General features: G+C 34.7%; 2 protein-coding genes across 2 annotated transcripts; one reads left to right on the top strand and one right to left on the bottom strand.

Moving 5' to 3' along the window:
- The first annotated feature begins 1,825 nt into the window (after positions 1 to 1,825).
- On the top strand, positions 1,826 to 5,674 carry LOC104237952 (uncharacterized). Its single transcript, XM_009792187.2, has 6 exons — positions 1,826 to 2,020; positions 2,896 to 3,108; positions 3,888 to 3,983; positions 4,367 to 4,512; positions 4,657 to 4,876; positions 5,092 to 5,674. Exons 1-6 carry the CDS (start codon positions 1,886 to 1,888, stop codon positions 5,281 to 5,283), a joined length of 1,002 nt encoding a protein of 333 aa, XP_009790489.2. The 5' UTR covers positions 1,826 to 1,885; the 3' UTR covers positions 5,284 to 5,674.
- LOC104237951 (7-deoxyloganetin glucosyltransferase-like) lies at positions 5,507 to 9,663 on the bottom strand. Its single transcript, XM_009792186.2, has 3 exons — positions 9,058 to 9,663; positions 7,649 to 8,357; positions 5,507 to 5,946 (listed from the first exon to the last, which is right to left on the bottom strand). Exons 1-3 carry the CDS (start codon positions 9,563 to 9,565, stop codon positions 5,727 to 5,729), a joined length of 1,437 nt encoding a protein of 478 aa, XP_009790488.1. The 5' UTR covers positions 9,566 to 9,663; the 3' UTR covers positions 5,507 to 5,726.
- Positions 9,664 to 13,660: the final 3,997 nt, after the last annotated feature.

Here is a 13,660-nt window from a genome sequence, read left to right on the forward strand (position 1 = left end):
CAAACTCAATTATAACACACAAATTTTGTATTTTCCAGTTATAAAAAAGATTCTCAATCGCAAAATACCCCAAAAACATAGCAGTCTTCAGAGAAACTATATAATACATCTGAATACATAAATTATATTAATTAAAAAAAACTTATGAATACATTCATGCAATATAGCGAGACAATGAATACAATGAAATAGATAGAATACAGAGGGATACGTTGAAATACAATGAGAAAAAAAGACACTGAATACAACGAGATACATTGAATTACAATGAAATAAAAGATAGTGAATACAATGAAATACATAGAAATACAGCGAGATACATTGAAATGCTCTTAATAAAAAGTAACAGAATCTTCAAATTGCTCAACCCCAAACTTCAGACAAGTCTGCATAATGCTTTTCAGCAAAGGCACGATCCACAGTGATGAACTTCAAGCCTTTCAAAGAGAATCCTTTCATCTCAAATCTTCCGATAATCTCACCAATCAAGCCACGTTAGACACCATCAGGCTTGATCATGATGAAAGTCTGCTCTATTTTCGCTTCTTTGATGTTCTGAAAAATGGTCTATGGAGTCTAAAAGTGCCTTCTATATCTTGTTTATTCTCCACTTCCTCTGATATGACACTAGCCCCATGTGTTCATGCTTTAGAGTCCTCGTCGCTAGAAACATCAGAAATCACAGCCTTGGAGTTTATCAAAATCGAAATTTTCTGGTGGAAGGAGGAGGAGATCGGAAATTTTAATGGGATGTGGAAGAGAATGAGATGTATCAAAGTAGAGAGAGAAAAAAAATAGTGTAACTGATTAGCGTATTTAGTGGCTTAGGGCTAGGAGGTAACCAAAATTAAATATTTTGCTATAAACCACAAAAGGTATCTATAAAATATAATTTTTTTAAATGATATTTATTTAAAATAAATAAGGTGTTAACCTTTGTTGAGTTAAAAATTCCTTTAATATAGTGTGTGTATATATATATTTCGACTATTATTTTGAGAGCGATTGTACAATGTTATTCTCCCCTGCATGGCAATGCGAGTCCAAGTTAATATGACACCTATGTGTGTGTGTGTGTCAATTTTATATGAACTGCGGATATTACTTAATTCTGGTTAGTTGATCTGAAATGATTATACTATGCTAAATTGCTAGTAACAAAGATTGAAACCACCGGAGTAGCGTAAACGTTTTTGTCCCAGACATAAATCATCTTGTTACACAAATTTCATTGTCATATCGAAAGAAAAGGAAAACGAAGAAACCAAAGTTCAATTTGACTAGAAAAAATTATTAGGAAACCAGATTTCAAATTGAATTGCAAAAAGTGAGTTGAGAAAAGCTTGATTTTCGCATCAATGGTATAGAGACACATACTAATTCATTTGGTTTGCTTGTGTAATCAACTTCCGAGCAATTTCTCAGCTTAATTCTATGAATGGTAAAAGCTGTAGAAGCCGGTCAATAACCCACCTCATACATTTTCCAGTATGTTGACACTTGTCCTTTCCTTGTCTTCATTATTTATATACTAGTCATAAAAATTTTATTTTGTCTCTCATACAACTTACGCTAGTTGTATTATACTAGCCGTACAAGATTCCTTTTTGTCTCATAAATTTGTGGATCCCAATTTTATACTTTTGGGTCCACAGAAATTTGGGTCCACAAAATTGTGAGATAAAAAAGGTATATCATATGTATGATACACAAAATAAAATTTTCCTTGTAGTTGCTTTAGACGTAGTGGCTTACGTATTTAAAAATTTAGATAAGACAGCAGCCATGTGTGACAATATAGTATAAAAATGTCCAAGTTTTGGCACAGAAACATCACTTCACCGCATAAGTTAATAGTTACGGATCTATCTGAAGAAAGAGAGTTATGGGTTGGAGAGGGATATTGGGATTTGAGTATGGGATAGTGCAAGCACCCTTAGGACCAGATATATCAGGTCCGGAGCTTGTTGCTGCTGTTGCTAATGCTGGTGCTCTTGGTCTTCTTAGAGCCCCTGATTGGGTAATGTCTCCTACACCTCCTTTCGATTTAATTTAAAAGAATGTTTATACTATCAATATAATTTAATTTATTTACCTGTTAATTGATCGTATTTTTTAAAGTTACTAATTCATTGTTTATGTACTTAGTTTTTAGATGACCCTATTATGACGCCTTTAGCTTACGGACCTTGACAGGAGAGTGTGGAGGTCAAAGATTAGGGTACAAGGTTAGGGGTAAGTTGAGTGTATTCCTTTGCCATACCCGTGGCAGTAGTATTAACCTTGCATTTTTGTTCCGGAGTTATATGTCTCTCTGTTATTCCTTTCGCTTCAGTTATTTTACTATTATTACTGTTGTCATTGCTTGTTGCTACTGCTACTTCTCATTTTATCCTTGAACTGAGTTTATTCAGAAACAACCTCTCTACCTTCACAGGGTAGGGATACAACCTCTTTACCTTCACAAGGTAGGGGCAAGGTCTGGATACACACTACCCTTGTGTTATTATTGTTGTTATAGTGTACATATTTTTTTATGTTGTCAATGTATAAAACTCCTATGTATCCTTTTAGAAACAGACTGCTGAATACCCTATAAATGTCAGGTCTGTTGCTACTATTCATCAAAAGCTTAGATTGTTAGTATATGTTTTTTACTGGTTAAGTTCCTATTGATATTATAAATTCTTTAAATTGTTAGTGTATAATAGTAGTCCCCTGATTAAAGAAAGAAAGGAAATATAAGCAACAGAAGTTGTGCAGTGAACTCATTTTATAGGTCAAAGTGACAGTTGACTTCCAATTACCCTGTTCAGTTATTGGCTGTCTTTTGTTTTGATGTCTTTGACTAGACACAAGTCAAGAGGAATGTAACATTATACTTTTGTTTGACAGGAAGATCCTGATCATGTGAGGGAACTTATAAGGAAAACAAGAACCTTGACTAGCAAACCATTTGGGATAGGTGTAATTCTTACATTTCCTCACAAGGAAAATTTAAAGGCTATATTGGAGGAGAAGGTTGCAGTATTACAGCTTTATTGGGGTGAATGCTCAAAAGAGTTGGTTCTTGAAGCTCATAAAGCTGGGGTCAAGGTTGTACCCCAAGTAAGTTTTAAACACAAATCTTTTTTAACTTTCAACACTTTGTTGTTGGAATCACAAAACTTAATGAATTCTTTACCATTAGTAGTGCTACAAAATGATCGATCCTTTTCTTTAACTGGATAAGAGTTGGGATTTCACAAGGTAGGGGTAAGGTCTGCTTACACATTATCCTCCCGAGACCCCACTTGTGGGACTGTTCTAGCTATTTTGTTGTTGTTGGATAAGAGTTGGGATTAGCTTTAAACTCCTCTATACTGCTTCGAAACTTTTACTCTGCTTGTTCTAGTTGAAAGTACCTCATGAATGAAGGTAACTCTTCACCAAAACTATACACAAATTCTAAGAAATGACTTGATGTGCGACACAAGTACAAGAAGTTCAAATCAATTATATTCATGTTAGTTTTATGTAATGCTAGTAGCTCTTTTTACAGTATTTTGTTAGTTGATTTATGTAAGAATATCAATTAGCACATACTGCTATTCTGTTTCATTATGGGTTGTTTATTATTTGCAAGCTCGTAGGTAATGATGTTATGGTATTACGCATTTTAAAAAATTCATATAGATGATTCCTTTTTAAGTTTTCTATTTTTGTTTTCCCTATTTTATCCTGCGGCATGACTACTAATTCTTCTGCAAGTTAAGTGGCTTCTGCTTGTTGCTTTAGATTTAGAGTCGGTGCATGTGTGAAAGAATAGAAGTTTACCCTAATCTATTGTTTTCTGAAATGTACCTTATAACACTCATTTTTTTTTAATTTCTTTTTTTTATAAAAAGATTGGGAGCTATGAAGAAGCAAAGAAAGCTGCAGATGCTGGTGTAGATGCAATTATTGTCCAAGGTCGAGAAGCAGGAGGCCATGTTGCTGGCCAGGTATAGTGGTGATCACATACATGAGATGCGTTAGTTTCTTATCAAGATAATGATACTAGTTCTGCCTAAAGAACATTTCACTTCAAACCCCCACCTTCATGCTCGTGCAGATTCCACTTTTTGTTACATTATATGTAAGATTACTATTGAATACTAATGTAGCATAGCATTTTTACTCTTGTATTGTTCAAACCTATTTTGAAAACGCTTCTCTAGAGTCGAGGGTCTATCGGAAATAGCCTCTCTTCCCCACAAAGGTAGGGGTAAGGTCTTCGTACATCCCACTCTCCCCAGACCCCTCTTATGGGATCACACTGGGTATTGTTGTTATTGTTGTTTTATTGAATACTAATGTATCACCTGCTTGGCTGAATTCCTTTTAGGATGGTTTAATTACCTTATTGCCTAGAGTTGTCGATCTTGTTCGTGGTCATGACATTGCAGTAATTGCTGCTGGAGGAATTGTGGACGAGCGTGGTTATGTTGCTGCTCTGGCCCTTGGTGCACAGGGTGTGTCACTAGGAACTAGGTATTGAACGTTAACTTCGAACATTTTAAGGTCTTTAATCTGTCATCAGTACCTGCTTCCAGTTTGATCTATATCCTGTTGTTCAGGCTGATCTACTGCTCTTTAGAAGAAGGTCTCCCTTTTAAACTTCTTACACCTTTTCAGGTTTCTCGCAACAGAGGAAAGCTATGCGCACCCAACATACAAGAGGAAGCTCATTGAATTTGAGCAAACAGAATACACAGACTTATTTGGTCGCGCAAGGTGGCCAGGGGCACCACACCGCGTTCTGGCAACCCCGTTCTACAAGGAATGGAAGGCGCTCCCAAGTCATGAGAATGAAACAAATCAACCTGTCATTGGCCGCACAATCATACACGGCAGGGTGAATATCCTGCTATATTCTTCCTAATAAAAAACTTGAAAATGTTCTGACATGTCAATCTCCACTCTGTGATCAGTCTTTTACCTTTTAAGTACAAAGAATTAGAATGTTATTAACTTTCTAGTTCTCCATTTGCATTTATTTTATGAGTGGATTTCTTGTATCTATACCCTGTTCTTAGGAATGTAATTAGTTTCATATTCTTTCTTGAACAGGAAGGAGAGGTTCGTCGCTTTGCTGGTACAGTTCCAAATACCTCAACTACTGGAGATATCGAAAGCATGGCGATGTATGCTGGTCAGAGCATTGGTCTTATAAAGGAAATTCTACCTGCAGGTGAAGTGATAAAGATGATAGTTGAAGGGGCTCAACGACTGATTGATCAACAATTTGCGCCCGTGAATTAAGTCAGCAGGACCAAACAACTACGTACTATATTAGTTGGTCATTTTCTTGCCTTTTTCCTGGTTTGTAAACCATAAGTTGAATTGATCGCACATTATGGACCAAGAATGAATTCACATGAAGTTCAGAAAGGAAATAAAAAAGGGGCAGCCCGGTGCACTAAGCTTCCGCTATGCGCGGGGTTCGGGAAAGGGCTCACAAAGGAAATACAAGAAGGAAAAAACATGAAAAAGGAAATTGTACATGAATAAAGAGAGGAGTTATAGAGGTGGAAATTAGATGTAGTGTTTTACTACCCTCCAGTTTGCTGTTTGTTTACTTGATACTGCTTGTATACTTGATGCCATTTTCTTTTTTCTTCTAAAAGTAAATAACTCATACTTTTAGGTTTGACCTTTTTCTGTTCATTTTGAGTTAAGCAATATAACTATTAATGAACAAAATTCTAGGATAGAAGGACATCCTTCACTAATTTATCTAAATTCAAGCTTGATGAACCCTCTAATCTAGTAGCCTCTTCTGCCAATTTTTTCCAATCACTCATCTTCTTCCTCACCTTCTTACCTTTTTCTCCATCCATAACTTCCCTCACAATTTTCTCCACTTCATCTCTCTTCACATTCTTGCCAATTTCCAAGCCAACACCCCATTCACAGCATACATACCTGCACATGAAAATGAAGAGATCTTTTATTTTGAATTCCTCCCTTCTTACTTTTGTTATTAAGTGGTACTATGGTTGCCAACGGGACGGGACGAAATTAACGGGATGGGGAGGGACGGGACGGGACGACATTTAAGCGAGACGGGACGAAACGGGACGAAACGGTCGGCCCATCCCGTCCCGCTAACAAACGGGATGGGACGGGACAGAACGAGTTCGCGGGCCTTAAGTGTAGTTTTTTTTTATATAAAAAACGTCTAGTTTTTTTGAAAATGACTAAGTTTTTAAAGTTTGCAATGGCTAGTTTTTTGACTTATTTAATAAACTTAAATGTTAAAACGGAAATTAGAAAACTAAGTAAAAATATTAAAACAATAGACTTGTAATGAAATATTCTAGTAATTATAAATTTATAATAGAGTTATAATTTATTTAATATAATTTCAAAGTATTAAGTAACTAAGATAATTCATAAAAAAAATTCAACGCTTAGAGCCTGTTATTTTATTAATAGAACTTTAAAATCTCATATACAAATATAATTCTTTTGAAGAGCACTTAATCTACGCAGCCACCTTCTAGGAAGATTTCTGTTTGAATTAGGCCTCTATGATCTCCGATTTGAAATATTGTTGCGCTAAAAAGATTCTCTGATGCTAAGAATCAAGTTCATCATCAATAGAGAAATCAAAACATGTTATATAATTCATATCTTCCTATAGAACTTCTACTCTAGACTTAGAAGTAGAAGGAGCAGTTTCACCACCTGTTGTTTCCATAGATTTATATTTATCAAACATTGATCTAGATTCTAGCACAAAAATATATGTTAGCTTGGAAATCTTCAAAAATGGTTGTTCATTTTCTTGAATTGCTAAATTTTGATAAATTTTACGAACAAGTCCCTTTGCACCTCTTAATTTTAAATATGGGTTAAGTATTGTAGAAATTAAATAAACTTGGGGAATAAAGAAAAAATACTTTTTAAATTTTGCAATAATTTCATTAATGGCCGGTGCATAAGTTGGATTTGTTTTATACTTACCAAATATAACAGAAATTCCACAAATATACCATAAAAACTCGCGCGACAGGCGGGATAGATGGGATGGGACAGGCGGGACGGGACGGGACAAACGGGACGAAATGAGACGGAACAAACGAGACGAAATGGTCGTCCCGTCCCATCCCGTATCCCGTTTAACATTGGCTCATCCCGTTTAAAATGAAGTGGGACAGGACAGGACGGCCCGTCCCGTTGGATATATATATACACACACTCCTCACTCTCTAATTATATATGTGACCGACATTGGACATAAAGTTTAGAAAAGAAAGAAAAACTATGAAATTATAGTCTAAAATATGTCATAGATATTGTTGTTACTATAAATCATGTGATTAAAAGAGCAATCCGGTGCAGAAGGCATCTCGTTCACGTAAGGTTCGAGGAAGGGCCGTATCCCAAAAAATGTGACGTAGACAGCCTACCGTAATGCAAGCATTAGTGGCTGCTCCACGATTCGAATCAGTGACCTATAGGTCACACGGAGACAACTTTACCGTTGCTCCAAGGCTCCCCTTTGTAAAATCATGTCATTAAGGATAATATATATATATATATATATATATATATATATACATAAGAAGTATTATCTTTTGAAACAAATAAAAACAAAAAAAAACAAAAAATGCACATATACCTGCAGTTTATGTGCTGATCAGCAAAAAATGGCCAACAAATCATAGGAACACCAATTCCTATACTTTCCATCACTGCATTCCACCCACAATGAGTCAAAAATGCACCAATTGATGAATGTTTCAACACTTGTTCTTGACAACACCATCTTGAAATTATCCCTCTTTCTTTAGTTTCTTCAACAAAATAATTTGGTAACATTGCAGAATCATCACCAACAACTGCATCAGATCTAATTACCCAGAAAAAGTTTTTCTTACTATTAGCAAGTCCCCATGCAAATTCCATAAGTTGTGTTTTTGTCAATACTGTTATGCTACCAAAATTCACATAAACCACTGATTTTTCCTCCTTTGAATTTAGCCACTGGATACAATCCTCATCCTCTTTCCATAAATTGGCTCTAAGGAATTTTAGACTATTTTCTGGAAGTTGATCAGTGAGCAAATGAAGAGGTCCAATAGTATAAAGTGGAGGACAAATTAAGGATAAATCTCTTAAGACATTAATTTCGAGTGTATCAAAAGTGTGAAAAATAATAGCTGATGCTTTTGAAGCTCCTTCAGTTTCTCCCATTATGAAATTCAGCAATTTGTCATTTATATCTGTGGTTCTGATTTGGCTTGGAAATTCCCTAAGACGAAGATTTTTCATACTTGGTATACAATCTATAACCGTGTCCAAATACCCATTTGTTATATCACTTGTATCTGCATAACAACAAGGAGAAAGAATTACATAAATATATAGTACAAGAAGATGAACTTGGACAACTTATTGTACAAAAGGATTTTTCTTTTTGTTTTTGTTTTTGTGTGGTTATCTCGCGCTTAATGTGAATTTTAAAAGCTGTTGCTTTGATTATTGGACTAAATTAATAAGATGACAATAATTAACAAAATGTGATGAGCTAAGCTACCTACATGGAAATTTTGGCTGTACTTCAATTAAAGAACTACGGTAATGAATATTAGAACATGAATGTACTACTAAAGAAAAAAGTACAAAAAAGTATTAAGAGGAATTGATCCATGTTCCTCTAAATAAATAATATAGCATTCAATCTTTTTGGAGCATATAACCCAATAGACCATATTAGATTAATTATATAAAATATGTACATAAAATGCCTAATTTGACGGAAAGATCGAGTTCAATGCCTCATATTTTGGGCAGTAAATTTGCCCCTGGTGATGAATATTAGACTTAATATAAGTAGTCAGGGGTGGAGCCACAATATCGGTTGCGGGTTCGGCTGAACCCAGTAACTTTTGTTCAAATATTGTATTTGTATTAAAAAATCAATAGATATGTACAAATTATTAATTTAGAACCCATTAATTTAAAAGAATTGTAATCCTGAACCCATAATGAAAAGAAGATAAGATTCAAATTTTCAAGATTTCTAACCTTTCAGAGGCAGAATTCCTTTTTCAATGAGGAGAGGTAGGTGTTTATTGCACATAAAACTGCAAGCATTCGTAGTTCTGAAGCTAACACTTGGAACACCAATTTCTTGAGCAGCCAAAACAGCAAATGTCATAATTCCATCAAATATTATGCAAGTCACTTTAGGAACATCATTAGATGAGTTAATCTTGATTAAAAGCTCTTTAAATGGAGCTAAACAAGTTTCCTTTGTAGAGAAACAAAGAGAAGGAATATGTTGAGTAGTATCGGAATCAATAGGAGGAAGTCCATCTGGGATTGTTTCAAAGACAAAATCTTGAAAACCTTTAAGAGAAGAAGGGCCTCTGGATTTGAGCAATCTCTTGTGATTATATTCAGAGTTGACAAATGTTATGTGAAAGCCTTTGGAGTGAAGAAGTATGGAAATTTTTAGCATAGGATTTATGTGGCCTTGAGATGGAAATGGTATGCACACAGCATGAGGTTTCTTTCCTTTAAGAGAACTCATTTTTCTATGTTTCTGCTAATGAGTTTGTGGCTTTCTGGGTTTCCTGGCTAAATAACTGTCTAGTAGAATTTATATAGGTCACTGTTTCTCTTTGTACCTTTTTTTTTGGAACAAGTTATATGAAATTAAGAATTAAGATAGTTGTAGAAAAACGAGTTTTGCTTTTTTCCTCTTTCGATAGAAAATATTTTCAATTTCTGATAACTAAATACTAGAAAATATATCATCGAAAACAATTACCTATAAAATGATTTCCCTCGCGCTAATAGCAGGGCCGCTCAACCCCAAGGCAGCTAAATCCATTGCTTTAGTCCTCAAAGTATATGAGGCAGAGGCAGGGGTGTCAAAGATTCGGTGAAGCCGGTTATATTTATAAAATTTGTACCATATCTATTTTCGATTTTTTTAATTTTATATAGCCAAAATTATACTTTTCGGAACCGTCTCAATCATCTCGATTTCTATGCGATATTGGTACGATTTGATTAATTTTTCGATATTTTTTTAAAACGTCATATGGCAAAGTTAGAACGCGATACTTGCATAGGACTTTTGCAAAACTCTCTAAATATTTTTACTATTTAAAAAATTGATGAATCAAGATGTCCATAATAAAGATTTGTCCCACTATTTTATGGTAGCATAAAATAAATTAAGTAAAAATAAAAGAAATAGCATAAAATAAATTAAGCAAAAATAAAAGAAATATACTCACACGAGTGGAAAGATACTAATCATGTTGGGACCCAAAAATAAAGTTTATTAGAAAATTAACATCCAACAAGAGAAATCGTAATCATATGAGTGGAAAGGTATCCAATACCTTGTGGTTTGATACTCAAAATATTAGAACTAATTTAGTTTCAATAAGAGTAGCATAACATATTTAAAAGTTGTGACTTTTGGGTGTTAATTACTTGGTCACTTAAGCCATTTCCACAACACCAAGGGCCCAAAGGAAAAAATTAAATGCCTTGTTAGTTTTAATTGTGAGCACGTAATTTTTGCCCTACAAGAATACTCCTACAAAATTCATAAAAATAATTTTCTAATTATTTTTTATTTATGTAGAATTTTAGGAATTCCTTTTAAATTGTTTGTTTGCATTTAGTTACATTTTTGTGCATATTTAATATCTTAAAATCATAAAAATATTCAAATTTTCATTGCATAACATTTAGATCTTAATTGCATTTAGGATTTAATTACATTAATTAAATACACTATTAAATGAAATTCACAAAATATAATGGTCATTTTTTTTACGTTTTTAGCTTTTAGCATTTAATTAATAATTTTCTTTCATTAGTGTTAAGTTAATTAATTATTTAAATGTTAGAAATAGAAAATTAGGTTTAATTCTGCAAATTAGATTTGATTTAGGATTTAATTTAGATTATTAATTAATTTGATTAGGATTTTAAAATCAAAGAAAAAGAAAGGAAAAAAGGCATGGACTAGGCCAATTCTAAACGGCCCAGTTGCCTTAAGTCTCCCCGGTCCATCCCAAAGCCCGAGCCAGTCTAATCCCCACTCTAAAATAAAACGACCCCGTTTTACCCTCTTCTAATTACAACTGTTGATTGCTTACAGATCCAACGGACATGAACTCCTCACCCTTTCCCTTTTAATTGTCTGAACGAGACTAAACCCCCCCACCCACCCATCCACCAAAAAAATGATCTCCATCATTTCCTTCATCTTCTTCACCCTCACTCTCCTTCAAACCCTAGCCGCCACAAGGTCCACCCCAGCGGCGCCACCCCAAACACCACCACAAACCGCCTCAAATCCACCCCCCGCAATCCTCACTTTTCCCTCACTCCCAATCTCTTAGTTTTAGCCTCTAAAACCCACCCATTTACCCCATAAAACTTAGTTTTTACTCCTCTTCTGATTTCTTCAATGATTTTATTCGATTTGGCTCGCAACTCACGCTGGTCAATTGCTCTTGACATGAGCAATCCATTGATGTTAGTTTTGGGTCATGTTGAAGTCGTCGAAATCCGGTTAATTTATCCCTAACTGGTCAGAACATCACGAGTTCAAATAGAAGCTTCACTATTGTGTTATGTATGTAAATTTGTGTTAATTTTGGGATACAAATAGCTATTATCACTAATTATATGGCTGTAGTTTGCAGATCTAACCACTAGTTGGTCAGATCAGTAAATTTCAAGGTTAAGGAGTGAATTTGAAGTCATTGGTGGAAAGAAGTTTAAGTTGAAGATTTAGCCGTATTTTGTTTTGAGTTGGCTATTAGTGTAAATGATTCTGTATGTATTAGAAAATATTCATGTCTATTACCCCTGTTGAGAATTGTGATTGAATAATCAGTGGACACGAAAAGAATTTTATCCCGACGTTCATGTGTAATTCAATAGTGATTGACTATTTGTATAGCTCTTGTATTTGTACTTTGTTTCAAAATCTTAAGGATTGTACTGATTGATCTTGTTTTAGTAGTAGTTTGCAAAATGCTGGTTTTTGCAACAAATTACTTGTGATACAAAAATAAATTGCAATCATAATATAAATATGAAAAAACATAATTTTATTGATAAAATAATGTGGGTACAATTCTGTTTGTTCCCTTGATTCTTCTCTTTAGATCATTCTCCGTGATTCGAGGGCTTAACCAGCATATTTCCCGAACGTAGGATGATGTGAACTTCCTTAGAATGTATTTGATTTCCAGGAAAAGGAAGAACAACCATTGATCACTTCGGCGGCTTTGAGAAAGACAATATTCGATGTCTTTGATCTCTTTGTGAATATTCCATTAATTTTTATGGAATTTCGAGATGCTTTAAAAGGGAATGTGTGGCCCCCTTTTATAGGTGTAGCTAGGATTTTGGGTAGAGTACCCTCCAAGTTAGGGTTTCGAGTAGAGTAGCCTCCAAGTTAGTATTTCAAATAGAGTAGCCTCCAAGAAACCTCGATGGACTCTACATGTAGTAACTTAAATTTAGGATTTTGCCCAAATTTTATATGGATTTAATCTGATAAAATTTTATTGTCTACAAATGCCCCCTACTTAAAGGCTTTTCGGTGTGTAGATTTACAAGATCGTCATAGACGAGGCTTGAAGTACCAGCAAAGAAGACACCGCATTCTTTTCATCGTGAGAGAAGAGATGAAGGGCAGATTTGGTCCCACTGGGCGTGCCAATTTGTTTGCAACAAATTATTTGTGGTACAAAAATAAATTCCAACCACAATATAAATATGAAAAAATATAATTTTATTGATAAAATGATGCGGGTGTATAAATTCTGTTTGTTCCCTTGATTCTTCTCTCTAGATCGTTCTCCGTGATTCGAGGGCTTAACTAGCGTATTTCTCGAACGTAGGATGACGCGAACTTCCTTAGGATGTATTTGATTTCCAGGAAAAGGAAGAACAACCTTGATCACTTCGGTGACTTTTAGAAAAACAATATTCGATGTCTTTGATCTCTTTGTGAATATTCCATTAATCTTTATGGAATTTCGAGATGCTTTCAAAGGGTATGTGTGGCCCCCATTTATAGGTGTAGCTAGGGTTTTAGGTAGAGTACCCTCCAAGCTGGGGTTTCGGGTAGAGTAGCCTCCAAGTTAGTATTTCAGATAGAGTAGCCTCCAAGAAACCTCGATGGACTCTACATGTAGTTTCTTAAATTTAGGATTTTGCCCAAATTTTATATGGATTTAATCCGATAAAATTTTGATGTCTATAGCTTGTATGAGAATTTAGTCTGAACATAATTTTAACTTGATCTAGTTGGACATATAATGGGCAAGCCTGCAATGTTAGCCCATTGCGGGCATTGATGAGTTGGTTTGGATTTTAGAGATCATTAGGCCTTGAAATTGGCCCACACGACCTCTTAAAGGTCATCTGCTCCATTTAAGATTTGATAATTTCGACAGTAATTCCCTCCAACAATTTCTTTGATCTATTTTCATAACTTATCAAATCTTTTTTTTATATAATACTTCCAATGATCAAGGACGAGTAAGCTTAAGCCCTTTTGAATTCCTGTATGTCTGCTTTACAGACTGTCGAAGTTCCCTCAATAACATTCCATAACTCGTGGGCAAATATATGCAAATCT

This window comes from Nicotiana sylvestris, chromosome 1 (genome assembly GCF_000393655.2).
Source record: "Nicotiana sylvestris chromosome 1, ASM39365v2, whole genome shotgun sequence".
NCBI classification, from domain to species: Eukaryota; Viridiplantae; Streptophyta; class Magnoliopsida; order Solanales; family Solanaceae; genus Nicotiana; species Nicotiana sylvestris.

Excerpts from the sequence above, each read along its gene's own strand:
- LOC104237952 (XM_009792187.2), top strand. The coding sequence starts at position 1,886 with ATGGGTTGGAGAGGGATATTGGGATTTGAGTATGGGATAGTGCAAGCA. Across the intron at positions 3,109-3,887 it reads GGGTCAAGGTTGTACCCCAA|ATTGGGAGCTATGAAGAAGC; the intron begins GTAAGTTTTAAA and ends TTTTATAAAAAG. Across the intron at positions 3,984-4,366 it reads GAGGCCATGTTGCTGGCCAG|GATGGTTTAATTACCTTATT; the intron begins GTATAGTGGTGA and ends AATTCCTTTTAG.
- LOC104237951 (XM_009792186.2), bottom strand. The coding sequence starts at position 9,565 with ATGAGTTCTCTTAAAGGAAAGAAACCTCATGCTGTGTGCATACCATTT. Across the intron at positions 8,358-9,057 it reads AGGAATTCTGCCTCTGAAAG|ATACAAGTGATATAACAAAT; the intron begins GTTAGAAATCTT and ends GTTGTTATGCAG. Across the intron at positions 5,947-7,648 it reads GATCAGCACATAAACTGCAG|GTATGTATGCTGTGAATGGG; the intron begins GTATATGTGCAT and ends TTTCATGTGCAG.